The sequence below is a fragment of the Trichoderma ghanense genome (genome assembly GCF_004382785.1).
Source record: "Trichoderma ghanense strain CCMA-1212 chromosome Unknown scaffold_1, whole genome shotgun sequence".
NCBI classification, from domain to species: Eukaryota; Fungi; Ascomycota; class Sordariomycetes; order Hypocreales; family Hypocreaceae; genus Trichoderma; species Trichoderma ghanense.
The window spans coordinates 293,471-319,885 of record NW_027395664.1 but is presented as its reverse complement, the minus strand read 5'-3'; the positions used below and the strand labels follow the sequence as shown (position 1 = coordinate 319,885).

Sequence of the window (26,415 nt, the reverse complement as noted above, 5' to 3'; positions counted from 1 at the left end):
ATGTTTAAGCAAATTGCCGCCTCCCCAGGTGACGCAGCTCCCCTGATTGGTCTAGCTGCTCGGCTCAAGTTCGGGAAGCGCACAGGCTATCTTATCGTTGGCCCATTCATCAAAGCCTGGGGAGGCCAAAGTATCTTTGCCCCGGTTGGTCGCGGCAAGGGTACATGCTTGGCAGACTGACGTCCTGCCAACCCGCAAACATGCAGAACGACGTCGCTCTTTGGGCTCTCCGCTACTGCTAGGCAGATGCCGTCCAACTTGTCTTCTGCTTCATCACGATATCCTCACGCGAACGACTTCATCACCCAGCCCATCTTCTAGGCCGACATAACACGACACCGCCGCTGTTGCTGTTTCCGCAAGACGAGCCGTCGTCATCACCATGAATGTGAGGCAATGCCTTGATGCTCACTGCCCGTCCAAAGCGGCACCTAACCTCGGCGTGCAATGCAGATCCTCGAATGGGCCTTTGGCAAGCGCATGACGCCGGCCGAGCGTCTGCGCAAGAACCAGCGCATGCTCGACAAGGCGATCCGCGAACTCGACCAGACCCGGGTCAAGCTGGAGAAGCAGGAGAAGACGCTGATTCAGCAGATCAAGACGAGCGCCAAGAACGGGCAGATGGGGGCGTGCAAGATCCAAGCCAAGGACCTGGTGCGCACACGGCGGTACATTGAAAAGTTCTACGGCATGCGCAGCCAGCTGCAAAAGATTTCTCTGCGGCTTCAGGTACGATGGTGTTTCGGCGCCGGCAGCGACTGCGGCGATGCGCTTGCTAACGGTTGATTGACGCCAGACCTACCGCACCAACGAGCAGATGATGCAGGCCATGAAGGGCGCCACGATGGCCCTGAGCAGCATGAACAAGTCCATGAACCTCCCACAGTTGCAACGCATTGCCATGGAGTTTGAGCGCGAAAACGACATCATGGAGCAGCGGCAAGAGATGATGGACGACGCCGTTGATGATGCCATGGATGTTGGGATCGAAGAGGAGGGCGACGAGGTCGTTGAGCAAGTCCTGGAAGAGATTGGCATAGACTTGAACCAAGCTGTAAGACTGCATTCGTATCCCGTTTCAGACTCGATGCCCGGCATGACTGACTTTTGGATGACAGCTCGGGGAAACGCCCACCGCCTTGGGCAACTCTGCTTTATCCGAGGGCAAGGTTGCGCAAGCCGTGGGGGCTGGGGGAGGCGGCAGCGGTGACCCGGTCGACGATGACCTTCAAGCCCGACTCGACAGCCTCCGCAAGTAAGCACTTGCTGTCTTTTGAAACAACCCGCCACGAAATAATGATTGAGACGACCTGGAGTAGCCTTTGAAATAATTTGTCTGAACTCGACGAAAGACCAGAATGCAAGGCAAACCTGACAAGGGGCCGTGGGCCAGTCGCAAGCCGTATGATCTAGAAGACGAAAGCCTGCTTGTCATTATATACCTGTACGTGGAGGAGCTTGGATGGGAGTTGAGCCGTGTCACGTTTTCTTGGGCGCAAGGGGTGTTGATTGCCATTATGATTTGAAGATACACTTGCAGATATAACTATGTGTGCAGAGATTTTTTTTTGTTACGGTAATTGATCAGAGGTATGTTTGCCTCGTTGCGAATGAATAGGAAGCACCACAGAGGCACTCATTCCTGATTGCGCGGTAGGATTATGGCCTAGGTGTATGCATATTGGCACGACTTGACGGTGAAGAAACACATACTGGCTGCATCCTCGATGTCAAGATTGAGTGCGGTCAATGCGACATCTACCTTATGCATGCACCAACCTCCGACCTTCTGCAACCTCCCGTCCTCGGCGATTCCCACCCTCGGCGATTACGGTCTTGCCCGCGGAATAAGGGCTATGGTGGGAGAGCATCATCCTCCGCAGCAAATGCCAGATCAAGTGGCAACACGCAGGGCTGCCCGTCTACCAATCATAAGCACAAACTATAGCATATTGAAGCATCAAATTGACGAATCAATCGGACGCATCCACGATTGGATTGGAGCGTTGCCAAGAGCACCTCCGCATCGACGTACGCGTACGTGTGCCGTCCCCTTACATGGCTGCTTAGGAGTGCAATCGCCGAGCTGTGACATTCCCTTGGTGCTGCTTCTGCTGCATCTTGGGTGGACAGTGCTTTGCCTCAGGAGGGCCAAACAAGCAGCGGTGCCGGATTTGTACCCATTGTCCAAACAGCCGGGACGGCGGATGGGCGGTTGGCATGCCTGGTTGAGGCGACGTGAGAATGCACGGATGCCTGTATGTCCTTGTCTGTACCTTGTGTGCTTTGTACCCAGGTAGGTAATATGCAGCTGTAGAATGTGCAGTGCCAAGCACAGGGTCGATGGGATACCTACTCATCTAGACGTACCAGGTAAAGAGGTAGTCTCTAGGCAAGAGATCCGGAGCTGTCTCGATATTGGAAGCGCTGGGGAGCCAGCTTGTTGCAGATACCTCATGATGGATAGGCCCGTTACCAATGCCTCTCACCTTGAACTCAGCCATGTCAGTGAAGAGGAAATTCACCGCTTTCCTCTTCGATGCATCGTCTTCGCAGCAATCGCTTCGTCTGTGTCGTTTCTGTTGATTAACCTCGAGCAAAAAGCCCCCCCGGCGTTCGGTATGTTGTTCTCCTTGTGCCCATCTGATCGTCCCCTCGTTTGCCTCTGATCCGAGCCCTGCCAGTCACAATCAGTCACAACCCCATTGGCACCATGTGCTTCCAGCTGTTTGCCTTGACTTCTACCACGGATTGCAAATTGCCACAGCCTGCCACAGAAACAACGTCCATGAGGCAACTTGCTGCACGAAGTTTGCGGCATCACGGGGCACAGCATTTGCCTGAGCATGAGCCTTAGCACCCTCTCTACCTGGTATTCGCCTTCCACCAGCAGCAGTTCCAGTTAACCGACTCCCCATATTACCCATATTACCCATATCGGAGTTGCCTTGTACTGCACTAACAGCAGCCACCATTGGGGGTCCTTACTTAGGTGATCCTCCCCGCTGTCCGCTGTCCCCGCCTAGGGCGTGGCATAAAGTATTGATCGGATGGGTGGCGCTTCCACCCTCCAGTGCCCGAAAGTCCCAGATCCCCAGCATATCCATCCCGTCCACCATCATCACTCCTACTGGGTCACCTACAACCCACAACCTACACACTGCCCAAGCCATTCGACCAGCTTCAAGTCCCGCAAGCTCACTGCCACAGCTCACGCCCAGCACTGCCGAACCCCCTGAGACACCGACAGGTCCCTCTGGAGCTCGCATCCAACCCATCCATCTCGAATCGCCGCTGCAACTAGGCGCCTGGACCATCCAATCACGCGTGCGACAGCCGTCCGTGAATCCCAACCGCAACCCCGCGAACGACGCAGACGCTCATACCCTCCCTCATACCCGTCTGTCCCTGCAGCCGAGTCCCAACAGCCGCTGCCTCGCCTTGGGTTGCTCCCCGGCCCTGCGAACATCGACGTTATAACTCGAGCCAACTTCGTCCATCCCCGGCCGCCGGAAGTCCTTCTTCCTCCTCCACAAAACTGGCAGGTAGCAAGCGTCGCAGTCTCTCCTCGCACGGAGGAAGTCTGCTGAATAGAATGTTTGGTGGCGTCTCGAGCAACTCGTCGGGGCCCAAGCTGGACGATTCCAAGAGCGACGGCAAGTCGCCCTCCCCCGAGGGCAGCCCGCCCGCGGCCTCGGCTGCCGTGCCCATCAGCAACGCAGACCAGGCCGCCGGCGGCGAGAAGCGCAGCGGCAATGGCAGCCCGCCCACCCGCCAGGACACGGGCGACAAGAAGCGCAGGAGTAGCGGCGTCGGCAGCAAGGCCAGCAGCCTGCTAGCCTCGGCCAGGAACTCGCTCAACTTCTCCCAGGTTGGCCGCTCCGGGTCGGAGGCGGGCGCTCAGACGCCGCTGCAGAAGCTCGGCAAGCAGGACCCAGCCCTCGCCGTGCCCCAGGGCCAGCACAACAACTCAGCCGGCGACTCGTTCCCGGGGCCAAAGTCAACCTTCCGCGTCGGCGTCTGGGAAGATAGGAACAAGAAGTGCCGCCGTACCATGGAGGACACGCATGCCTTTCTCTACAACTTCTTGGACACGCCGGCCCCGGCCGTCGACTCGGCCGCCGGAAAGGACAAGTCAAGTAAGGACGACAAGGATGTCTCCCGCCGAGAGGTCTCCGAGTCGGATAACGGCTACTTTGCCATCTTCGATGGGCATGCCGGCACGTTTGCCGCGGACTGGTGCGGCAAGAAGCTGCACATCATCCTGGAAGACATGATACGGAAACACCCCAACATGCCGATCCCAGAGCTCCTGGACATGACGTTCACGGCTGTCGACGCCCAGCTCGAGAAGCTGCCGCTCAAGAACAGCGGGTGCACGGCTGCCATTGCCGTGCTTCGCTGGGAGGAACGTGTGCCGAGCGAACGATCCATCACCGGCTCCCTTGCCATTGCTCCCGCCGCCGCAAACGTTGCTGCCGGCAAAGCACTGAACAAGTCACAAGAGCCAGAAAAGGAAAAGGATGGCCAGTCGGAAGCATCGCAAGCCGTTCCCAACGAGTCTATAACTGCCAAGCTCCGTGGCATGGCTAGTCGACAGCGTGTTCTGTACACAGCCAACGTGGGAGATGCGCGAATCATTCTCTGTCGCAGCGGCAAGGCCCTGCGCCTTTCCTACGATCACAAGGGTAGTGACGAGAACGAAGGAAAGCGAATCTCCAACGCCGGCGGCCTCATCCTCAACAACCGTGTCAACGGAGTCTTGGCTGTCACCAGAGCACTTGGAGACACCTATATGAAGGATCTTGTGACGGGACACCCATACACTACGGAAACGGTCATACAACATGACCTTGACGAGTTTATCATTATTGCTTGCGATGGGGTAAGTTGCGTGTGGCAAAGATGACGTTGATTTGGAAGGAGTGTACGCTAACAGTTTGACCAATAGTTGTGGGATGTCTGCAGCGACCAGGAGGCTGTCGATCTCGTCCGCGATATCCAGGACCCGAGCGAGGGATCCAAGATCTTAGTTGATCACGCCCTCAGCCGATTTAGCACGGATAACCTGTCATGTATGATTGTGCGGCTGGACAAGGAGGCTCTTGCGCAGAGCCAGGCTCGCCAGGACACGGAACCCGAAGCGAACAACGGGGCCTCGGCCAAGGTCAGCGAAGTGGACAAGATCATCATGGACACCAAGCAGAAGATTGCCGAGGGAACGACTCCAGCGGTGGGCGTGTCAGCCAGCAATAGTGGACGCGGCTACGACAGTGCTCCCCCGCAAGAAGAGGGGGGGTTTGTTCCCACGAGCCTGGGCGACGCATTGGTCGAGGAACCCGTGGCCATGGAGGAGGCCGACAGCCCCGAGCTGGCTACAGGCGAAAGCCCGGCCGTTGCCGCCCCCGCATCAAAACTGGAAGCAAAGGTGCCGGCAGACGCCTAGGATTCACACACCCTTGCCGCCCGGCCAGAGACCGCAAACCAGGTCGCGACTGAGTCAATTGGATGAGCATTTCCACTGGACTATTAGGCAAGGGTGGTTGTGGCAGCCAAGACGACCCAGATATACAGAGAAGCAGCAGTACATGCGGCATTTGCAGACGTTGGAAGCACTGCGTCAACGGGATGGGTGTTTTAGGAGGATCTGTGTTAGGGGATGAGAAGACTACAGCACTGTGGTAGAGAAAGACGACTGGGCGGCGAGGCTGATGCATTGATAGGATTGCAGTGAGCGTACGGTTGGAATAAGATGGCACGGCCAGGCTTTTTGTACGCTTCATGTATTGGTATCTTATGTAAGAGGGCGAGATGACGTTGGCCTTGCTGGGCGAGACAAGACTTGATCACACAGCTACATTATTGACTTGTTATTGACCTGGATGCTTTGGACACTATCACTGCGTGTTTACTGGGTGAGATGACGTTGAGAGAAGCATGGCGTTGCTTCCTATTGCATAGTTCTCTTATCGGTGGTTTAGCACTTTGTAGACACAGCAGATGTTCAGGGTAGCCTTGTCTTGTGTTGGGCATACAAGGTAGCTACCGTGAATCGGCGAGGCTGAAGTCTCAACCCTAATGAAGCGGCTATAGATTATCTGCGAGTTCTTGATGCTCCCTTGCATATCGAGGCCATCCAAGCTACCAGCGGGACTAATCAACAGCCTGCAGCAAAGCCTCCACCAGCAGTTGCGCGGCCGACTTCTGCGCGGCCCAAGCCTCCCCTCCTTGGGACGCTAAAAGCAGCACTAGTAGATAATCTGGCAGGGATGGGGGGCTTTCTTTTGCAGACAGCAGCTGCAAGACGTGCGTTTCAGCCACTCTACGCATTGTGAAGGCGTTTTGCATGTTGGTGCGAGATGTTGTTTGAGAGACTTGTCACTACTGTATCGCTGTCACGGAAAGCCAGTTCACGTCAACAACAACGGCAACAATAATGGCATCGTTGGCATCGCCATCTTCAAGGGAAGTCGTCTACGGGACAGCGAAAACAAACAATTGCGGCTCGTTGCTCGTACAAACCGCTGCTCCCTCTTTCATAGAGCGGTTTGTGTGTCACCCACCAATGTATCGTCGTGCGTCACCTATCACGGTCCTATCGCGCGCAAATTATCGGGGACTGCAGATGAGGCCCAATCGCACGCCTGCGCAAGGCAACTAGGGGCGGCCCAAGCTCATTTCACCACCAAATTGTCGACATGGTCCGATGAAGAAGAATGAGAGACGTGCAGTCCAATAACACGGATCTAGTACTAGCAACACAGTACAATCTTGTTCTTCCCTTTCTCGTCAACAGCAGCCCCCCCTGCAAAAAAGCCCCCCCCCTNCTTTTTTCTTCCCTCCCCCCCCCTCCCGGAACCAGGGGGTCTCCCCCGAAATGGGCTTGATGGTCCCCAGCTAAACCCCCTTAAGCTACGAGTTGTGATGGGGCCGTCACGCGAAGATGAATGAATGGCAGCGGTACGAGAAATAGCTTCTCGTGGGCACCTGGTAAGATTGTTCAGGGAGCGCGTCTTTTGCCCTTTGCCCTTTGCCCTTTTGCCTTTTGGGCTGGAATGTCATCGCATGGGGCCTCTGATAACATGAAGTCGGAGGAGACTCACATAAGGTACGCAGCTGACAAAGCGAAGCTACCCATCGTGCGGTTCCCACTGGCGAGCGATGCCCGCATGGCCAATCTCACTGATCTGCCCTGGAAATCTGCATACCGGCCACTGGGAAGCTGCCTGTTGCTTATTGTCGGGTCCCTTCGATTTTTAAAGTGGGCGGCACCAAAAGCTTGCACCGTTGCTTGTTTCCTGTTTAGAGCACCCCTTGCCTCCAGATTTCTGCGGCGCGGCGCTTATAGCACACGAATGCAACGACAGGTGTGGGCTCTGTGTGGACTTTTTTCTTCCGATCCAGGCACAGGCACAGACAGACTTGGCGCATTTCCGATCTCGCGACTTTTCGCTGCACGGCCTCAAAGCCTTTTTTTTTCTCCTTCTCTATTGATCCTATTTTTTTTTTTTTTTTTGCGCAACTGGCACAGAACGATAGCGGCAGACACATCGGACAGACGGCCAGACAGACAGAAAGCGATCTCGGCCTCTGCATCAGAGCTGAGGGGGTTTCGCGCGAAGCTTTGCAAGAAGGAGAGCTTCATGCTCGAGTAATTCCGTTCCGGGCAAGTCGCGACTCCTTGGCAGTTTCTCCCCCATCTTCTGGCGAGTTTCTCGATTTGCTACACCCATCGCCCTTGTTCACGTCCAAGTCGCCTCTTCCGTCCCACGGCCTCGTCAGTTCATACACTCGATTCGTCGCGACTCTCTCTCTCTCTCTCTCTCTCTCGTGTCTCCATGACCAGCAACGCCGTCGCATCTTGCCCCTGAGAAACAGCTGGCGGTAGCATCGCTCGCCTCGCCTCGCAGAAGCCGACGCAGCGCGCGCGCCGACGCTGGTGTCTCTGTTTTCTGTTCGCCCTCGCGGCGCACAATTTGCGTTTCTCAGTCCTTCGCTTTTACTGCTGAATTGCTCATTCACCTTCTTCGCCTTTCTTTCATTTCTATTTCTTCTCGCTTCACTTTCGAGCGCTCTCAACGCCCTTTTGGTGTCGCTCTTTGTTCATTCACTGATTCGTTCATCACGCCCCTCAACTTCTTCCATTCTTTAAGATCTCTTCTGGGTTGAGCTGGACTTGCCCAGCTGGTTGACGGAAGTGAACAAAGCTTCCACACTGAAGCCGTACAGAAGCAGCCATGTCGCTCAACGGCCTCGACGATCCCAAGGTCGTGGAGGCGCACCAGGCTGGTGTTGCTGAGCCTGGAGGATGGTATGCATGGTCCACTCCCCTTCATTCCCCAAACAAGTGTTGCATTACGTTCCGTGTTTGCTGAGACCTGCTTCTTGCTTGTCATGTCTTTAGGTTTCTCCTCAAGTACTCGAGTCGCGACGAGGTCGAGCTGCTGGAAAAGGGAAATGGGGGCATCGTCGAGATGCGAAACGTCATTGCCGGCTTTGAAGAAGAAAGCCCGCTGTATGGCTTCCTGCGGTATCGGAGGAGGAATGTCATTGTCAAATACCTACCCGAGGACTGCTCTCGGCTTATACAAGGTAAGATCTTTATGCTCAGCCTCGTCCGATTCGTTGATCGGCGGCCATCTGCGTTGTCATCATCATGATCATTAATACTGACGGGCAAACCAGCGCGAGTCGCCGTCCACTTCAACGCCGTCTGCGAACGATTCTCCCCATACGACACCATCTTCGAAATCTCCACGGCCAGCGAATTGAGAGACACGAAGCTATCCGCTGCCTGCTCCTTGCACGCGGCGTCTGGATCTACGGCATCGTCCGTTAGCTCCCGAAGACGACGACTCGGGGAAATCGCCGAGGAGGACGAAGAGGACCAGCGGTCGCCTAAACGGCAGTCTCTCGAGCTATCCGATGACGACCGGCCGCAGACACCTGCCAACCGGTCGACAGCTGCAGATGAAGTCAAGCTGAACTCTGAGCTGGCATCTTCCCCGGAGCACCGCAAATTCTCAACCTCAACCACCTCCGAGGTCCCCAAGTTTGTGGGTGTGCCCGACGCGCCAGCATCGCCTACGAGGTCCTTTGATACAACCGACAGCTACAATTATTACCCCGTGAGCAAACCAAAGGTGAAGCTCGCGCCCCGGCCGACGACCGACGTTACGATGCGGCCAAAGGCTTCTGGGAATTTTAGACCTGTTTCCTCTCTACCAGCCGGGATCAAGTTGTTTGGCAAGAGCGGCAGGAAAGGGCGAGGCAAAGACGACGACGCTGCATCTTCGATCCATGAAGACATCCCAGAGGTGGAGCTACCTGCCGATTCTACTACAGGCACCATACCAGACGGCTCAAGGCGACCCAGTGCCGACTCTTCACGGCCATCCACAGGCGCGGGATCGTCAGCTGATACGCTCTCTGTGCCGGTGGTGCCTGCCAAGCCTGCCATGACTCCCGAGAAAGCCAGGCTCATGAAGGCTATGAAGCTAAGGGAGAAGAAAAAGAAGCAGCAATTGCAGCAGCAGTTGCAGCAGAAGCAGGCTGCGGACGGAGCCGAGTCCGGCGTAGACACAGCGCACTTGGAAGATGAAAAGGCGATCACGGGGGAAGATGATGGTAAAAAAAAAGACCTGACGCACTCTGAGGGAACCACTGTGGAGGATCATGAGGATGATGGTAATGATGGGTTGGAGGCGGAGGAAGGAAACACTCAAGAAAATGAGCAAAAAAAAAAGTCCGACGGAACTGAGGATGCAGCAACGTCCATCAGTCAGGCGGATTCCGGCGTCGTCTTGGATAGTCTCTCGTCGTCTGTGCAAATAGATGAGGTTTCTGAGGGCGCCCGATCAGAGTCCCGTCCCCAGAGCCCGGCAGTTGACTCTTCGGAGCACGATCAATCAACAACAGCTTCTTCGCTTTCAGATTCCACCGACGAGACCGTTCATGCGAAACATCCAGATGAAGTAACCACCGATGGCGCCAAGGTAGATGATGCCACCGCGACGGCTGCTGCTGCTGACGATTCTGCTGTCGTCGTCGCTGTCGCGGGCGAAGATGGGGGGAATCGGAAGCCAGCTGCTGCCATTATCCCCGGTCCCGTTGCGCCGGAGCGAGAGTTGCATGAGGAAGAAATGGGCCGCGTCGCAGAGGTCGAGACACGGGCGTCACCATTGTCGCCGCCTGACGCCACCGCTGTTCCTGCGGTTCCTGCAGATGCAGCGTTGTCGTTTCTAGAAGAAAGTGAGGCTTCCACGACGGATGGAGCAAAAGAAACTGAGATGGAAGCTGGCAGCTCGACTGCGTTGGAGCCTGCTGATGAGATTGCGGCTGCCGGGGCTGCTAATAAGGGATCGGCCAAGGCCGAAAATGAAAAGGAGAAAAAAGGGATTGCAGTGCCAATTTCCAAGTTCTCGGCGAATATGCCGATGTCAAAGGCCCCACCGGCCGCCTTATTAGATGGCCTGGGATCTGGCGCAGGCGAGATTCCACTCGGTGCGCCCCCCGGCGATGTTGCGCAGGCAACGGACAAAGGGGGACAGGGGCTGGGACTGGCTGGTGCTGCTGGTGCTGCTGGCGCTGGCGCTGCTGCTCCACCGTCACCGTCCAGAGCGTCGACGCAGGACCTCGTCGACGCAGCAAACGCCGCCGCCGCCGCTCACACAACGGTGGCCACGCCCGCGATGGAGCTCGAGCTGCAGACGGACCCGTTGCCGCTGCCGGCAGCACACGAGGCAATTCCTGCAGCAGCCACGGCTAGCGACGCCGCGGCTCCTCCCGACGAGCCCAGCGATGCCCACGAGGCCCAGCAGCAGCAGCATCAGCAGCAGCAGCAGCCCAGCAAGGAGCATGAGCGCGCCAGACGCCCGGGATCGCTTCCACGGCCGATCCGCACGGATTTGGCGCTCGCGGGCAGCGGCGGCGATGACGATGCCCTCGTCCAGGAGGCTGCCTCTGCTGCCGCCGCCGCCGCTGCTGCTGCTGCTGCCGCTCCCCTCCCCTCTCCCGCTGCTCCCACTTCTCCCACAGCTCATCTTCCGGCTGCTCCTCCTCCTCCTCTTCAGGGCCGCGACGCAGCGGCGCACAGGCACAACCAGCCAATGGTGGCCAGCAAATCTCCGCTCACCCCTGTCTTCCCCAGCGCTCCCATTGCCAATGGGCCGCTAGGCGCCAGAGCTCCACCAGCGCACACCGTTCGAACAGTCTCTAATCCTGTCCGTGGCAACTTCATCGCTCCGACAGATGTAACTCAGTCCACGGCGCGTTCTCTGAGTTCCGGCGCAGCTTTCTTACACAAGGTCACGCAGCAGCAGTCGGCCAGCCTCGCCACCATGAAGCCCAACGTCGGGTCGAGCATTTCGCAGCGCATCAAGGCGCTGGAGAAGCTCTCGGCCACATCGGGCGACCAGTCCCGGCCCGTCAGTCGCGAGCGGCCGTCGTCGACCTTCTTCGCCGTGCAGAAACGGGACACGTCGAGGGCGCCGTCGGTCGTCGACAGGACCAGGTCGCTGCACGGCAGAGCCGCGTCGCCCACGCCCTCGCACCAGGACGATGCGCTCGAGGGCAGAGTGCGCCTGCAGAGGTCCGGCTCCGTCGTCAGTCGGGTGTCCATGTTTGAGCCGCTGGCCGCAGTCGCATCCTCAGCCGCATCTGCCTCGAGCCCGCCGCCGCCGGGCCTGGCGCCCGGCACGCAGTCGCGAGGGCGGCCAGAGTCCATCGCCATCAACACCAAGTTCTCTGGCTACGAGCTGCCTCCCAAGGACACCTCCTCAGAGTACGGCGGCTACCAGTCGCCGCTCACGGCTGCTGACTACCACCGAGGCGATGAGGGCTCAGAACGGAGGCCCAGGTCCCTCGAGCGCCGCGGCGAGGACGACATGGGTAGGCGATCCTCGCTAAATGTGGTAAAGGGGTTCTTCAAGGACCCTCGGAAGACGGTCACGGTCTCGACTAACATGCGCCATGCCATAGCTTCTAGGACAACAACACAGTCGCCCAGCAGTGGAGGCCATCGCCTGTCGATGAGCAGCCGCCGTTCCATCACCATTGATCGCGACGGCCTGGCCAACTCTAGCGTGACTGAAGATTCCTTTTCTGGCGACGAGAGGTCCTCTGACAAGAAGACATCGCGTGCCGGGCGCTTCATGCGCAAGCTGTCTAACCTCTCCAGTGGGTCCAAGAACAAGGCGTCGTCTCCCTCGCCAGAAGCGACCCGCGGTGCTCAGAATGCCGCCGGCGTAGGCGCTCAGTCGTCGTCGTCGTCGACGGCTCAGGCCGGCTCTGGCGATGCCTCCATCGTGTCCGACTTGGGAGACGTCAACGTGCAGTTCCCGGACAACCTGTTGTGGAAGAGGCGCAACCTGTGCCTCGACTCGCACGGCTTCATCATCCTCAGCGCGCTGCCCGCGCAGAGCAGCCGGACCGCCCAGGGCACCAAGAAGTATCACATGGGCGAGTTTCGACAGCCCTACACGCCGGACGTGGAGGTGCAGGAGCTGCCAAACAGCGTGGTGCTGGACTTTGTCGAGGGCAGTGGCATCCAGCTGGCGTGCGAAGACAGGACTGGACAGCTCAACGTGCTGCATGGTATGGATCCCCGTTTACTGTCTTTGAGAGTCGGGGGGGGGGGGCTAACTGGTTGCTTAGTTTTGCAAGCTGCTCATGCTAACCACAGCCGATGAGTTGCGTGACCGCTCATCACTCACTCTGAACTGAAAGCTTATCGAAGGCAGCATATACAGCATTCATATGTGGAAAGAAGTATATGTCTGCCGTTGTCCTCTCTCCACGGGACTCATCATGCTCTCCATGTCTGCACGATGTTGGATCTCCTCATGCTCTAGAACTACTAACCGTCCTTGACGTCCTTTCCCTCGCTCTCTATTTCATTACCTCGATATACCACCTACTACCGACCGCCTTGCTTGCTTTTGACCTTTTACACATAGAGATTGGAGGACGGAGAAAGGGACTTGGGGAGAGGAAAACCTCACACTTGGAGACTTGTCTCATTTTCTCAACATTTTGCTGGCATGCGTCCAAGGGCGCGAGGGGGGTAGTGTAGAAGATGTGTTGTATTTTAGCTATATGTACGCCCTTTCCGGCCCTGCTTTCATTTCTCCCTCTTCACACCTACAGCACTTGAGAGTTAGACTCGAGACACCCCATACACACACAGACACAACACAACACACACACAACATATACACCTCGACGCGGCATTTCCTTCCCTTTGCTCATCATCATCATCACCACACCTCTCTCTATCTCTCACCTTTTCTTAGTCATTTTTGCAGGAAGGAAAGAAGTTCATTTGTCTGTTTCTTGTTTCTGTTCCCTTATTATTTATTTTACATGATACCATGGCAAGTAGAATTCCTTGCTTATTACTACCTACTTCTCTCTCTCTCCTCTCTCGCAGCAGTTATAGCTCCACGCCCTACACCTAGAGTCTCTTTTATTTATCCATTGTGTGTATCTCTCTCTCGCTTGTGCCTTCTTCTTTTTTCTTTTCTTCTTCTGCTTCTTCTTTTTGTTTTTCTTTATGTGAGTTCAATAAAGGTAATTTCTTGGAGAAAAAAATCTGAATCTTCTTTCTATCAATCACTGTTCCTTGCCTTGTCTGGTCTGGTCTGGTCTTTTATATGTTATTACTATCTGTTTCGTGGACCTTTGATGCAATTTAAAAAAAGAAAAAAAAAGTAAGTCTCTTCTGATTAGACTAAACCGTTTTCAAAATCAACATAACAAGAAGCAAAAAAACTGTGAAAAAAAAAAGATTGCCTGTATCTTAGGCTTCTGTGTTATGTTGCTGCATTGTGTCGTTGTGTGTTGTTGTGTGTTTGTGGTGTATTGGACTTACCTCGTACTGTTGTTCTATAGAAAACGGTTGGTTGGACGGAAGTTGTGATATGGGGCAGAAAAGTTGAGGAAAAGTTTTTGTTCTATTCTCGAATAAAGCTGTTNCGAGAGGTCGAAAGGCGTCGCCGAAATGTTGTTTGCCTCGGTGGTGACGGGAGTCGGCACTCGGTCTGCAGAGGTAAAACACGATTAGTCTCCTGCGAGAAAGCACATGGATGCATCTCGGACTATATATATTTACATGGGTGAATTCCAGTCATGTTATTCAAGGCTTTTTGTGATTTTACATTTCAGCCTTTTCTTATTCTCACCGGCACATGAAGTGCTCCGATGCTAAACTCGTGTTGTTGATGAGACCTATGTGGAAGCAAAAGCAACGAATGGCACAATCTCACAGAATCTCCGTGAGACAAAAGTATCGTTGGACCGAATTACACCTCAGATTCGTGGAATAAAGAGATCCGGCTCGCACAAGAAAGACACGCACACGGAAGGAATTACAAGATGAAACCTCAGCGAGTACCAGATGACCCCAAAGGGGACTTGAAACATTCCATTCGCTATAGCCCACAAACAATCAACACATTCATTAATCTCGCCAGACAATTTTCCCTGTCCGATGTAGTAGATCCCCCCCACAACTTTTTAAACATGCCAACTCATTCATAGCATCATAATCCCATCACGACATACTCCCCCTTGCCTCTCTCCTCATCAACTAGCCGCTCCGCTATTCGTCCCGTCCAGACCCGGAAACTGCACCGGATCCATGGCCATGTACTCGAGCAGATCCAGGCCGCCGACGTTGACGCCCTCGGCCGTCATCGCCACCGAGCTGTTCTCCATGTTTTGGAAAAAGGCCGGCCCCGGCGGCAGGTACCACATCTCGCTGCCGGCATTGTTCCACTCGTCAAACAGGTTCACGTCCATGTTGCCGCCGGCACCACCCGACGTGTTGCTGTTGTCCGCCGCGGGCGTCGACGGGCCAATGGACGACGCCCCGTGGTACGGGAAGTTGCCGGTCGAGAGGTCGAAAGGCGTCGCCGAAATGTTGTTTGCCTCGGTGGTGACGGGAGTCGGCACTCGGTCTGCAGAGGTAAAACACGATTAGTCTCCTGCGAGAAAGCACATGGATGCATCTCGGACTTACACTGCCCGTTGAGGCCGTCTCTAAGCCTCTGCGCGTGGCTGCCCACCCAGTTGGCCCCATTCTCTCCATTCTCGCCATTCTGCGGCACGGCGCCCGCGCTGCCCGGCTCCGGAGCCGGACTCTGTGTCTTGGCAGACGGCTGCTGCATCGGCGCCTGGATGAATCGGTTCCGCAGCCGGCTCGTCAGGGACTCGAGCAAGTCGGCGAACCGGATGCCGAGGTGCACGTCGTCGACGATGCAGTTGCGGAGCGCCTCGACCGTGGCGTCCATCAGGTCGATGCTGAGCTTCACGTCGGACCGCGGCGCGCCCAGGGCAAACGTCTTGAGAAGAAACATGGCGCCGCTGATGATGCGAAAGTACGTCCGCACGGGCGCGTGCTTGAGGTAGCCGCCAGGCAGCAGGCCCTCGACGACCGTTCGCAGCAGATTCCGGCTTCCGTCGACCACCTCGCGCACATACTCCTGGTCGTGCACGGTGAAGCCTCCCAGCTGGCCCAGCGGCAGCTTGCCGTAGTTGATCATGGTCTGCGGGGACAGATGCGTCGGCTGGAGTCCGTTGCCCGAGCTGGCAGTGTTGCCCGCATTATTAGTGCATCGCTCGACTACCGCCTGCAACGAGAGGGAGTTGATGTAGATGCGGACGTATTCGTACTCGATGGTCAGGATGTGCCGAATGTACTGCGGCAGACGGAACAGCTCAAACTCGCGGTACCAGTCCTTGAGCAGCGGCGTAAAGTCCCTCAGCAGGTCGACGTACTTGCCCGACTGGATAATCTCCGTCGTGTGCTTGCGGGTCTTGAACAGCTTCTCGTTGCCGAGGTGCATGGCGTTGCTGATTCCCGCCCAGCAGTGGATGATTTGATCGTCCAGCTCGAGATCCGGGACGTAGTTGAAGCCGTTGGCCAAGGAGGACGGGTTTGTCGCGGGCGTGCCGCTGCTGTCGTTGGTCAGGGGCCTCTGACGGGCGACGGCGGGATCGGCCTTGCGCAGGTGTTCCGGCGTCATGCTGGTCCAGCCCAGGCGGCCGGCAAGCTGGCTCGTGTAGATGAGCAGGAGCCGCTTGATGCGGTTTGCGCGCTGGCGGTAGACCTCGTCCTTGTACTCGGGACGGGTGATGGCGTCGTCCTTTAGCAGCTCGTCAATGTCGTCGAACACGCCGAGCTCGTATGCCAGCCCCATGGCGGTGCTGAGCAGCATCCAGCACATGCGGTCGCTCCTCCACGCCGGTTCCAGCCAGCTCTCGATCCTCTTGCCACCAATGCCGGCGCCAATCGTCCTGTGCAGCTCATCTTCGGACGCCATCAGGGGAGAGGCTTCGGCAATGGGGAGCACCAGCTCGTCGGTGGCCTCTTGTGGAGGGAAATGCAAAGCACGAGGGTGCCACTCGGTCAGGATCAGCAGCGACTCAATGGTACCCAAGGTCCTCAAGCTGCCTTTGCGGAGGCCTCGCCAGGGAGCCGTGCTGCTGGTTTGCGACTCTTCGGTAAGCATGGAGGCAGACCCTGAGCCGCAGAAGCCACCGCCAAACGCCTCCTGCCCCCATAGGCATCTCTCAATCATGCCGCGCAAATAGGTCCACAGCTGCTCCGGCACTGCGTGCGATCGACATATACCACCAGTGCCGGGAAGCTGGCAGTATCTCGAGGAAATCGTGAGGAGGGTGACTGTGAGGATGGGCTCCTCGGTCAGGAGGGTCAGGTGGGATGAAGGGTTGCTAAAGGTAGGAGGGGAAATCGGCGTAAGTGGTGAAAGGTATTTGTAGTAGCTAGCAGAAATGTTAGCCCTGTTCCTTCACAACGGCAACAGATCCCAAAGCCTTACTAGTCAATATATTCAATGGCTTCCTGCGCGGTGAACCACCCAGCACGCACGAAGCGGAACCTGGACCAGGCCCTCAAGGCATCCTCGTAGCCAGGCTGGGAGCTCAACATGGGACGGGCCAGATTGGGATCGATGGGCTGCTCGGACCGGACGGATATGGACGGCCCCCGCGACTTGGCACGATGGCCAGGTTCGTCCGCTGCCTGCGCTTGCTGAGGCGGCCCCGGGACAATGGACGCCATGCTCGGCTGGCGCCTGTGTGTATCCGCAGCCGGGCTGGACTCGCGGTTAGCAGTGGCGTGAGCAAGCGACGACGACGACACGACAAACCTATCCGTCGCGGCCTTGTAGAGCAGGTCGAGGGCGTCGTGGGGGCCGTAGACGCCGCGCCTCATGACGGTCTGGGCCTCGAGGTTCTCGAGCGTCTGGTTGGAGTCGCCATCGCCGTCGAACTCGCTGCCGGCGCGCGCCCGGGCGCCAGCCTTGCCGTCCGGCCGCCGCAGCGGCTGGTTCCTGCCATGGGAGCCGCCGGGCGTCAGGGGCGTGTCGCTGTACTGGCGGCGGTCGAAGCGGGAGAAGGGCGGGCTGTCGGCGGCGTGCAGCTTCTTGCGGCCGTTGCGGACGACGTACTCGTCGGCGTCGCTGTCGTCCTCGTCCGTCTTCCTCTTGCGGCGCGTGGCGCTGAAGAAGCACTCCTTGCTCTCGCGGCGGCAGCGCACGCACGGCGGATCGTGGGGGTTGTCGACGCTACCGAGATCGCATCGCACCTTGCGGCGGCGGCACGGGATGCACGCCTGGTAGACGCGCTTGTGCTGGGGAGGCTGTGACGATTGCGCAGGTGCCTGAGCTTGAGCAGGGGGCTGCTGCTGCTGCGCTGATGCCGTCGTCGCCGTCGACTGGGCGGGACTCGCGGTGCTCGTGTATTGGGCCATCTGCTGCTGCTGCTGCTGCTGTCGTCGGCACAACCACCAACAGGGCAGCAGTGAGCTTGTCGAGCGCGGTTTGCGGCGGGATGGGCGGAGGGCAATAAGGCCGAAGTCAAGCGCAGAAAAACGAAGCCGACCTTCTGGCCTCGCTCGGGTCTGCGGGGGTCTCGTGTCTCGCAGAGGGCGAAAGGCGAAATCGAGCCCGTATATAAAAAGAGGCAACGTCGAACCACCCTCTCTCTGCAGGCGGGTTCAAAAGGCAAAAAAAAAAGTCCAAGGCCTTTCCCGTCGCCGGATATGGAACTTCCCCCCTTGTCCTTTTTCTCTTTTTTTTTTTCCTCTTCCCCTTCACCGTTTCCGCTGGGGGTCCTGGTTTTGCTGCAGACAGATGGTACGTTTAGTAGGTAAGGGAAGAAAAGGGAGAAACGAGGCCACAGTGGGAGAAACAGAGGGAAAATTGTTGTGTAAGAGGAAGGGAATGGCTGCGCCGAAACCGAAGAAAAAAAAAATACTAAGGCCAATTGAAGCCAGCGCGCAGCTGAACGAGGACGTAACAGTTTACCCAATCTCGATTCTGGACTCTCTCTTTTTGCTGCCCTTGTCCCGAGTTTGGTCTTTTTTTTCCTGCTTCTCATTTTCTTCCACCTGACCCTTCTTTCCCAGCAGCATGACTGACTGACTACCTTGACTTAGTGAGAGGAAGAAGCGGTCTCTGTTACTCTCCAGTGTTTGCGGCGAGACGGATTGCAGTCCCTTTGAGCTCTCTCGTGGGTTCTGTACCTTACCTTACCGATCTGTAGGGGGTACTGTTGTACTGTTGTACCTACTTTCGTACCTCCTTCCCCTCTCTTTTTCAATGGTTCCCGGCCCGCGTCGCTCCTGCCCCCAGAAAAAGTAACGCCAACGCCAATGTCTAAACAACGAGACAAGATGCAGAGAAAACAGAACAAGGGCACGGATACAAAATACGTCCCGAGTATCAACCACCAAACCCAAGCGCTTGATGGTGTACCTTATGCCCTGTATAGCTCAATGTACTTCATAGGTACTTCGCACTCCTTTAGGTAGGTACATGTTCAGGAACGCCAAAAACCAGCACAATGACAAAGAACAGCGACAGCCTTTCCCTGCAACCTGCACCGACTTCCTTCAAGTTACTGCCCCCCCCCGGAAGACCCGCCCTCGCACCTCTCCCACCAACACGCATCGACCAATCAGTGCCCCCCCAATCACTCCGCCTGCTCTCTATCCAATCAGAAGCAGAAAGCGACCTGCTCCACCACCAAAATCGCAAAGTACCAAATCTCTCTCTTTTTTGCAAAAGATTGGTCACGTTGACACAAGGTCTTTTTTCCTCTGTGCGTGTTAATCCCTTTGGCGGGGGTCCTTTTGAGGTTTCATTGTCCGTGTGATATTTGATACGTGGTTTTGTTGTCTGATGCTTTTTTTACTGTGCTGTGCTATGTTAGTTCTTCACCAAAGTCGTTTGGCAGTTCCAGTTTAAGCATCCGTACGTATTGCTTCGCTGGCCCGCGGGATGTAAGGGGGGAGAGAGAGCCCTGTGAACTCTCTCTCTCTCTCTCTCTCCTTGCCGTTAGGCATCAGCATCAGCATCAGCATCAGCATCAGCAGCGGGCATCATACAGTGAGTGTCATGTGCAATGTCCAAGACATGAGCTGCTATTTATGGCACCTTTTTTTTTTTTCATCGCGGACAGAGCCATCGCCTAGATGGTATGGTAAACGTGGGTCGCTCGTTGAGAGTGCGGGATGCTCATTGCTCACGGAATCCATCTACAGCATTTATTTACACCACCATAAGTATGTGTCTGCAAGGGACCAGCAAAGTAAACCCCATATCACACGCACCTCTCACTCTCACTACTAACCCACTATTCAAGGTAGGTTGGTGTATACCAGTCCTCCACGTCATCAACCAAGCTCAGACACACATCAGACAGACCAGCACTCAACAACTCAACAGAGCTCAACAACGTCATCTTCAAATTCATGAGCTTGATTAATGGCAGGAAGTCATCCTGACAATTCGTCCCCTATCACAAAACACACGGCACAACTCTTTAAATTGGGAAACACTTTTCTCCATATTCTCGCCCAGTAGCAGCAGCAAGTCCTACTTCCTACATTCCGGAGCTCAGTTGTTTTCCTTCACATCCTTTTTCACTATAACCTCTGCTCACTTGCTCTCCGTCCAATAGCCACCCGTAGAAGCAAACAATGAAGAAATGGCAGAAAATGAACAGGACAAGTATCGGCGATATCGGAGCCTGAGAGCCATCGAGAGAGGCGTCGATGCGAGCGTCCTCTTACCACAGGGGACAACTTGCAGCCTTCGGGACGGCAACAAAGAGAGCACCAAGGCCAGCATTCTCTTCAGCGGGATCAACAACCAAAAGGCAGAGAATGTCGAGTAGATTCGCCGTGAAAGAAAAAAAAAAGACGTGACCGATTTCGCGGTTATCGTTTTAGCACTTTTTTTTTTTTCATCCCAAGCCTGTTCTGCGCCCTCGCCTCATCTCCGTACCCTCTGCGTACATATAACCAATTACTTCCGTCGTATCGACCGGCCCTTGTTGCGTATTCTCATAATGCTCCCTGCCGTGACAAACAAAGGAAAGAAAAGACATGGCTACTCTCATCTCAGCGGCGGCCGCCCGCGTTACATCATCGTGGGAGGCACCCAGAGGTGCACCATCTAGGCGACAAGACCCTTCTTCAACTGTGCGATCCCGCGCTGTCAGAGCCGCTTCATCTCGGCTTTGTCCGGGACAAAACTTACCAAGTGATCCCAGAGCTTGGTCGTCAGGGTATCCGGCATGGTGTACAGATCGATGGAGAATTCGCCAGCTTCAAACAGGTTATTCACTATCCGGAAAGGAGAAAAGCATCAACACAAGGGATGGACAGAGCCGAAAGGAGAAAAAAAAAAAAAGAGCAACGCTGGTCCCAGGACTCACCCTCCACGTCGCTTCGGATATACGTCTCCGGCGTCTTGTTCTCGTTGATCAGCTGGATGACGCGCAGCAGATCCTCCTCCTCGAGCTTCTCCAGGGCGTCGGCAATCTTCTCGTAGTCGTACTTCTGGGCGCTCTTCTTGCCCGCGATGCCCTTCTTCTTAGGCCGGTCCTCGTCGGAAGGCAGCGGGCCCGACTCGCGCAGCCGCTCCTGGAGCGCCTGAGAAGGGTTCTTGAAGACCACGGTATGCGTGACCTCGTACCTCTCCTTGGCGAAGTTCAGGTCGTGGACGATGGGGGCCAGCTTGGTCTTTTCCGTGGTGTAGAGGTCGATGCCAATCTCAAACTCACCCCAGCCCTCGTTGGAGCAGATAAATGGAGGCTTTGTGAAGGCTACAGGCCATGTCAGAGAGCTGCGCAAGACGGCACGAGACCAGGCGAAGGGGGGGGGAGAAAGGAGATGACAGGAAATGAATTGAGATGAAAGCCAAGCCCACGGCACCGTTTGACTTACTTTGGACGGGGTTCTCGAATGTGGGGTGCAGGTGGTAGACAACCTTGGTGAAGACATCGGCAGGCCGCTCGTTGCCCTCCTCATCCAGCAGGTGAAGCCGCAAGCTCCATTGCCGCATGGGAAACTCGGCCACGGGAGAAGGCTTGTCGCTGCAGCATTGGGTCAGCATGAGGCACTCCACGGCAGCTTCAACGAGGGAAGATGAGGAGCAGGAAAAGGAATTCAGCCATGACTTCCCAATCCTCCTTGTCAATCAGAAGTCGAGGAGAAGGGGAATTGCTGGCCAACGCCGCGGCGGAAAGAGAAATGAAGTCGAAATCGGGGAGTGATAAGAAGAAAGACTCACATGACGTGCTGCTCCGTCACCACCTTGACTTTCCTCTGTTGTCCGTCAGCTTCGGGCTCGGCCTTACTCCCCAGCTTTGCAGCGCGCGGCGGTCCTCTGCGGCTGCGGAGCATCATCGTGAAGACAATTTGATGTAAAAATCAAGAAAAACACGCTGGTGAAGGCCGCACAAGCGGATATGCGGGTAAGAGTCAAGAAAGAAGCCTGTCTTTCAAAGCAGAAGGCGCCGGTGAGGCCTTGGCGAGAGCAGAAATGTGCGTATGATGACGGGCGATGGCTTCAACACACGAGCTGAGAGAGATCTCGGGACGAGGCGAGTGAGGATGCAGAAAATCCCCAAGCAGCACAGCATCATCGCGAGGAAAGGGAAAAAAAAAAAGGTGAGCAGGAAGAACAAGGCCATTGAATCAATGGGGGCAAAACCGACGGCCGACTGGCAGTTGGCGAAGGCTCCCATCACCAGCTGGCAGCCGTTTCTTCCTCTCCGTTCCAATCTTTCATCCATCTTCCCTCCCACCGCCAGTCTCGTCGCGATTCCCAAAAGCCGCTTCTTTCAACCGACATCTTCACTCGCCTGCTGTCCGGTACGTGCCCATGCTCTCTCGCCTTCGTGCAAAAAAAGACTGAAAGAAGTGAAGAAAAGGAGAGAAAGAAAAAGGCCATGTTGCTTCGACGATTTATAAACCGTGTCCAATGGGAACCACACCGAAATCACGAACCGCATCAAAACCGAGACGAATAAAAAGACAAGGGGGGCAAAAAAAGAGAAAGTCGCGTGTTCAAAAGAAAAAAGAACTCACCTCGACCAACATGATGCTCAATCCGTCGTTCCCTTTTTCTTCCCTTTTTGTAAAAAAAAAAAAAAAAAAAAAAAAAGGAAAGAAACAGAGTCTCTCTCTATTACAGGATGGAAATGGTGGCAAAAAAATTGAAGGAATCCCCCGAGGCGGAATCAGAAAGAATAGGATGATACAAAATCCGGGCAAAGAGGGAAAGAGAAGAAAAAGAAGACTTGGGAAGCCCAAAGGTCACCGAGTCCTGAGAAATGGCGGCTCCTTGTTCCCGTCCAGTGTCCAGCGGCCTTGTTCCAGCGCCTGTCGTCCAGTGAGTGAGAGTGCCGGTCTGTTCTGTTCTGTTTCTTTGGTTCCTGTGTCTTCTCCGTCCTGTCCCTGTCAGACGCAACGCACTCACGCACTCACGAGGACGGGCACAAACACGCAGAAAGCACACAAACACGCGGGCACCGACTCCGAAGGGGGGGGAATGAATTGAAAGGGGTGAAGCGGAAGAGGAGGACGACAAGACGAAGGACAAGAAGGGAGGACAAGAAGGCCTAGCAAGGGAACAAGCTTTTTCAAAAAGAGGGACGGGACGCACTCGAATTGCCTTTCCGACGATTGATCTTCCGGCCAAAAGTTTGAATCGAACTTGTCCTTCTTTTCGTTGGGTGTTTCTTCTCTCTTGTGGCTAATACGGCAAGGCAAGGCAAGGTAGCAAGCAAGATTCGCGGCAAGGTTTTGAAGGGAGAAGAGAGAGGCGCCCGCGTGTACTACAAGGGAAAGGGCTGGGCCGGGCTGAGGCTGTCCGTCCGGTCCTTGTCCTGTCCTGTCCTGTCCTGTTTCCAGCCGGCAAAAAAAAAGCGTCGGGTCCCCAGTTTGGCTCTACTGCTAATCATACGCCTCTAATTCTCCGCCTCTTCCAGGCAGCTCACACTCCAGCTCAACTTTTTTCTTGCTTGGGCCCCAAAAAGCGGTTCCACTTCTCAGCATCCCATCGAACTTCGTCGGGAGCACGACAGAAGAGAGTCTGTCAATTCTGGTCTCGGCTACAATGCTCTTCAGCTCTGTTTGCGCCTCATCCTCTTGGAGTCAAAGCCAAACTCTTTGCTATTGCTGCTGCTGCCACCCCCACTGTTGTCAAGGGCTTGTCTGTCGTGAAATCTCTCCGTACCGACTTGATGGGACACACACACAAGCATTAGGAGCCCTCCGTCATAGCCGCCAAACTCGGCAGCACGCCAGATCGGACGGAAATCTGGCCTTGGATTTTGCATCGGCGCGCTAAAACTCATGTACCCGAAACAGACATACGGAAATGCCGCGCGCATCGCGAGGGCGATGAACACTCGGAGCTGTTACAAGCATCACTCTGCCTTCTGCATTCTGGACTGAATTCCCTGTCCTCGCATTCTTCGTACCAAGTGAGGGTTGAATACACGTAAATGTCATACATGCGGATTCGTGACGCATCTTACGAACCGTAGAAAATATCCGCCAACAAGAGGGCATCTCTTGTGAGCGCGGCAGTATCCAAGCAGCTTAGGTATACTCTTTCGTTGGCTTTGGCAGTCCTATTCGCTTCAAACTGCATCTGCCCGTGCTACCCGTACAAGTACATCACAACAAACATAACGAGTGGTCTATGAATTCAACCTTTGTTTCTTTCAGGGTGCTGCAGTACTAATCAATTGCCATAATTCGTCCTCTCCTCGGGCATGCACCACTTGGTGCTCATTCTCTAGGGCCGCTCCAGTCTCCGTCCTCCAGGTCGACAGTCTCTGCTACATCGGCCTTGTACAGAGCTTCACGGCGAGCCATGCGTCGTGCGTCTTGTGCGTCTTGTCATGTTGTGATGTGATGGGGCGTGGGGTGTCAGGTAAAGGCATCGCCGCGTCTTAGACAACGGCTGATGCGGTGTGTTGGGGGTGTTTATGGTTCGAGAAGCGGCAAGCATTGGTTCGGGGTTGATAGTCGGGCAACGAAGCGTCGTCGACCTAAGCGGCCGTCTTCTCCTCCTCCTCATCTCCCTCCGCCTTGTCCTCCGAGGTGTTCTTGAAGAGGTGGGCGCTCTCGGTCTGCGCCTTCAGGAATGCATCCCGGAACTGGTTGGCATCTGTAGATGATCGTGTTAGCGGACACACGTATCCTTTCACATAGTAGCTGGTGCAAGTCTTTGACGTACTGTCGGAGTTGGCGAATCGGATGGCAAGAGTGACGGCCTCGGGCTCGCCCTCGCTGACATCGGCGGCAGCGTTCCACACCCAGCTTCGGTCAGAGCCAACGTTGGCGGACAGGGAGATTTCGGGGACAACTGCGCGCATTGTGTCAATACTTGGTTCCGTCGCGGCGAAGCCTCCTCGTGTTCCATCTCAAACACGTAGCGGTAGGAATGGGGTGGGTTCAACATACTGTAGTGGTTGGCGCAGACCTTGAGCGTCTTCTCCCGTCGCATCACCAGGCGCACCTTTGCCGTCTCCTTGTGCTTGAGCAGCCTCACGTCGCCAGTTCCCCGCTCCTTCCACTCGCCGGCGGCGGCGGGCGCCTCCTCGCCCTCCTTCTTGGCCGCCTTGACAAACTTGAACAGCTTGGCGCGCATCTTGAAGAGCTGCTCCTCCGACTCCTCGTTGGTCTTGACCTCGACCTTTTCCGTCAGCTTGACGACGGGCTCGAAGTGGACGTCTTCGCTCTCGGGGGCCTCGTCCTGTTGATCCGTGTCAGTCAGCGCAATGAACCTTGATACGATGTAGGTCTGGAGAAGAAGAAGCTCTTACCTCCTCGGCCTTGGCCTCGCGCTGGGCCTTTGCGCTGCCGGAGTTGTCACCCCGGTCCTCGTCCTCCTTCTTCTCCTTCTTCTCGCCTCCGCCGAACATGGAGAAGACGGACGAAGCAGTCACGGAAGCAGGAGCCTACACCAACACACGTCCCGGTCAGTACATTATCCCGAAAGTGGGAGATATCCCGCAAAAGATGGATCGCGTCGGTCGATGGGGGGCGTCAATGGCGTTGTCGTACCTCAGTCTTGGTCTGCTCGACCTTGGGCTCGGTGGCGTCGGTGGAAGACATCTCTGTTGTGGAAGGGAGAGATGTAGGATCGTACAATGGGCGGAGAAGAACAAGAGGGATAAAAGGATTCTGCTTCCGTGCGATGGGAGAGAAAGAGTCAGTCGTGGCTTTCGTCGCAAGGAGTAGCAGTTGAAAGAGGAAAGAAGAAATCAAAGTTGAAATTAAAATAACAGGCACGCAAGTTTCTGGTCGGTAGTGGCGTGGCGGGGTCGCAGAAAGACAAAGAAGCAAGGTTGACTCAGGTTTCTCCTCCCCTCCCTCCTCCACAGCTGAGGGGATGAACGCGGCACTTTATAGTCAGACAGGCGAAGGAGCAGAGACTCACCGAAAGGGGTCACTGGAAGCGCTGACGATGAAGCGATGTCGCAAAGGAGAAGAGACGGAGTCTTTGGCTTTGCGGTCGGTTGTCGTCTGCCTGTTGGGTAGCGGGGAACGGAGAAAAAAAAAATAGAAAGGGAAAAGCAGAGACAAAGTCGGCGGTTGGTGCAGCCAGCGGCAGCTCCAAGGTTTTTTTTTTGGTGTCCCGTTGTGCCCCTCCTTTCAGCCTGGCACTTACTAGTAAGTGGTGGGCGAAAAAAAAAGGCGGGATTCAACAATTTCAGGCATACAACGGGCACAAATATGCACACCCTTGCTCATGCAAGATTGCTCACTTACATAGTGCCCGTGCAGTTCAATTGGGTGTGAATGTTCACTTGAGTGTCCGTCTTTTTTACGCTCATTGCCTACATGTACCCGGGTGGCTTTTCCCATCAGGTGGCGGGACCCCTTGTCGCTCCTCACTTCACTTCACGTCTCTCCCTCTCGGTACTCCAAAAGCGGCACAAAGAGGCACAGCACGTTGCTCCTTCAGGCACAACGCCGGTGTGACGACATGTTTTGTTGAGCGTTTGCCTCATAACAAGGCACCGCATCGCATCAAACTCGGGCAAATACGCCAAACAGCTCATGATACCTGCCAAACAACTGCC

The 26,415-nt window shown here is 55.7% G+C and overlaps 8 protein-coding genes across 8 annotated transcripts; 5 read left to right on the top strand and 3 right to left on the bottom strand.

The window, feature by feature from the left end:
• Nucleotides 1–447: 447 nt before the first annotated feature.
• Nucleotides 448–1,259, top strand: CCMA1212_001457 (DOA4-independent degradation protein 4; the record flags this gene model as incomplete). Its single annotated transcript, XM_073698881.1, has 3 exons — nt 448–729; nt 797–1,054; nt 1,119–1,259. 3 exons carry the CDS (start codon nt 448–450, stop codon nt 1,257–1,259), a joined length of 681 nt encoding a protein of 226 aa, XP_073562722.1.
• Nucleotides 1,260–3,595: 2,336 nt separating this feature from the next.
• On the top strand, nt 3,596–5,446 carry CCMA1212_001456 (Protein phosphatase 2C-like protein; the record flags this gene model as incomplete). The annotated part of the gene is made up of 2 exons (XM_073698880.1): nt 3,596–4,885; nt 4,952–5,446. 2 exons carry the CDS (start codon nt 3,596–3,598, stop codon nt 5,444–5,446), a joined length of 1,785 nt encoding a protein of 594 aa, XP_073562721.1.
• Nucleotides 5,447–8,237: 2,791 nt separating this feature from the next.
• CCMA1212_001455 (uncharacterized protein) lies at nt 8,238–12,689 on the top strand (the record flags this gene model as incomplete). Its single annotated transcript, XM_073698879.1, has 4 exons — nt 8,238–8,311; nt 8,405–8,592; nt 8,686–12,594; nt 12,655–12,689. The coding sequence occupies 4 exons, from the start codon at nt 8,238–8,240 to the stop codon at nt 12,687–12,689; spliced, it is 4,206 nt and encodes a 1,401-aa protein (XP_073562720.1).
• A 1,894-nt stretch (nt 12,690–14,583) lies between these two features.
• CCMA1212_001454 (Transcriptional activator ARO80) lies at nt 14,584–17,773 on the bottom strand (the record flags this gene model as incomplete). Its single annotated transcript, XM_073698878.1, has 3 exons — nt 14,584–14,957; nt 15,020–16,785; nt 16,842–17,773. The coding sequence occupies 3 exons, from the start codon at nt 17,771–17,773 to the stop codon at nt 14,584–14,586; spliced, it is 3,072 nt and encodes a 1,023-aa protein (XP_073562719.1).
• Nucleotides 17,774–20,013: 2,240 nt separating this feature from the next.
• Nucleotides 20,014–20,202, top strand: CCMA1212_001453 (uncharacterized protein; the record flags this gene model as incomplete). Its single annotated transcript, XM_073698877.1, has 1 exon — nt 20,014–20,202. The coding sequence occupies one exon, from the start codon at nt 20,014–20,016 to the stop codon at nt 20,200–20,202; it is 189 nt and encodes a 62-aa protein (XP_073562726.1).
• Nucleotides 20,203–20,483: 281 nt separating this feature from the next.
• CCMA1212_001452 (Transcription initiation factor TFIID subunit 14) lies at nt 20,484–21,718 on the bottom strand (the record flags this gene model as incomplete). The annotated part of the gene is made up of 5 exons (XM_073698876.1): nt 20,484–20,507; nt 20,568–20,653; nt 20,746–21,135; nt 21,257–21,405; nt 21,603–21,718. 5 exons carry the CDS (start codon nt 21,716–21,718, stop codon nt 20,484–20,486), a joined length of 765 nt encoding a protein of 254 aa, XP_073562725.1.
• A 929-nt stretch (nt 21,719–22,647) lies between these two features.
• On the top strand, nt 22,648–22,874 carry CCMA1212_001451 (uncharacterized protein; the record flags this gene model as incomplete). The annotated part of the gene is made up of 2 exons (XM_073698875.1): nt 22,648–22,706; nt 22,769–22,874. 2 exons carry the CDS (start codon nt 22,648–22,650, stop codon nt 22,872–22,874), a joined length of 165 nt encoding a protein of 54 aa, XP_073562724.1.
• Nucleotides 22,875–24,375: 1,501 nt separating this feature from the next.
• CCMA1212_001450 (Ran-specific GTPase-activating protein 1) lies at nt 24,376–25,444 on the bottom strand (the record flags this gene model as incomplete). The annotated part of the gene is made up of 5 exons (XM_073698874.1): nt 24,376–24,494; nt 24,564–24,692; nt 24,791–25,082; nt 25,153–25,287; nt 25,394–25,444. 5 exons carry the CDS (start codon nt 25,442–25,444, stop codon nt 24,376–24,378), a joined length of 726 nt encoding a protein of 241 aa, XP_073562723.1.
• Nucleotides 25,445–26,415: the final 971 nt, after the last annotated feature.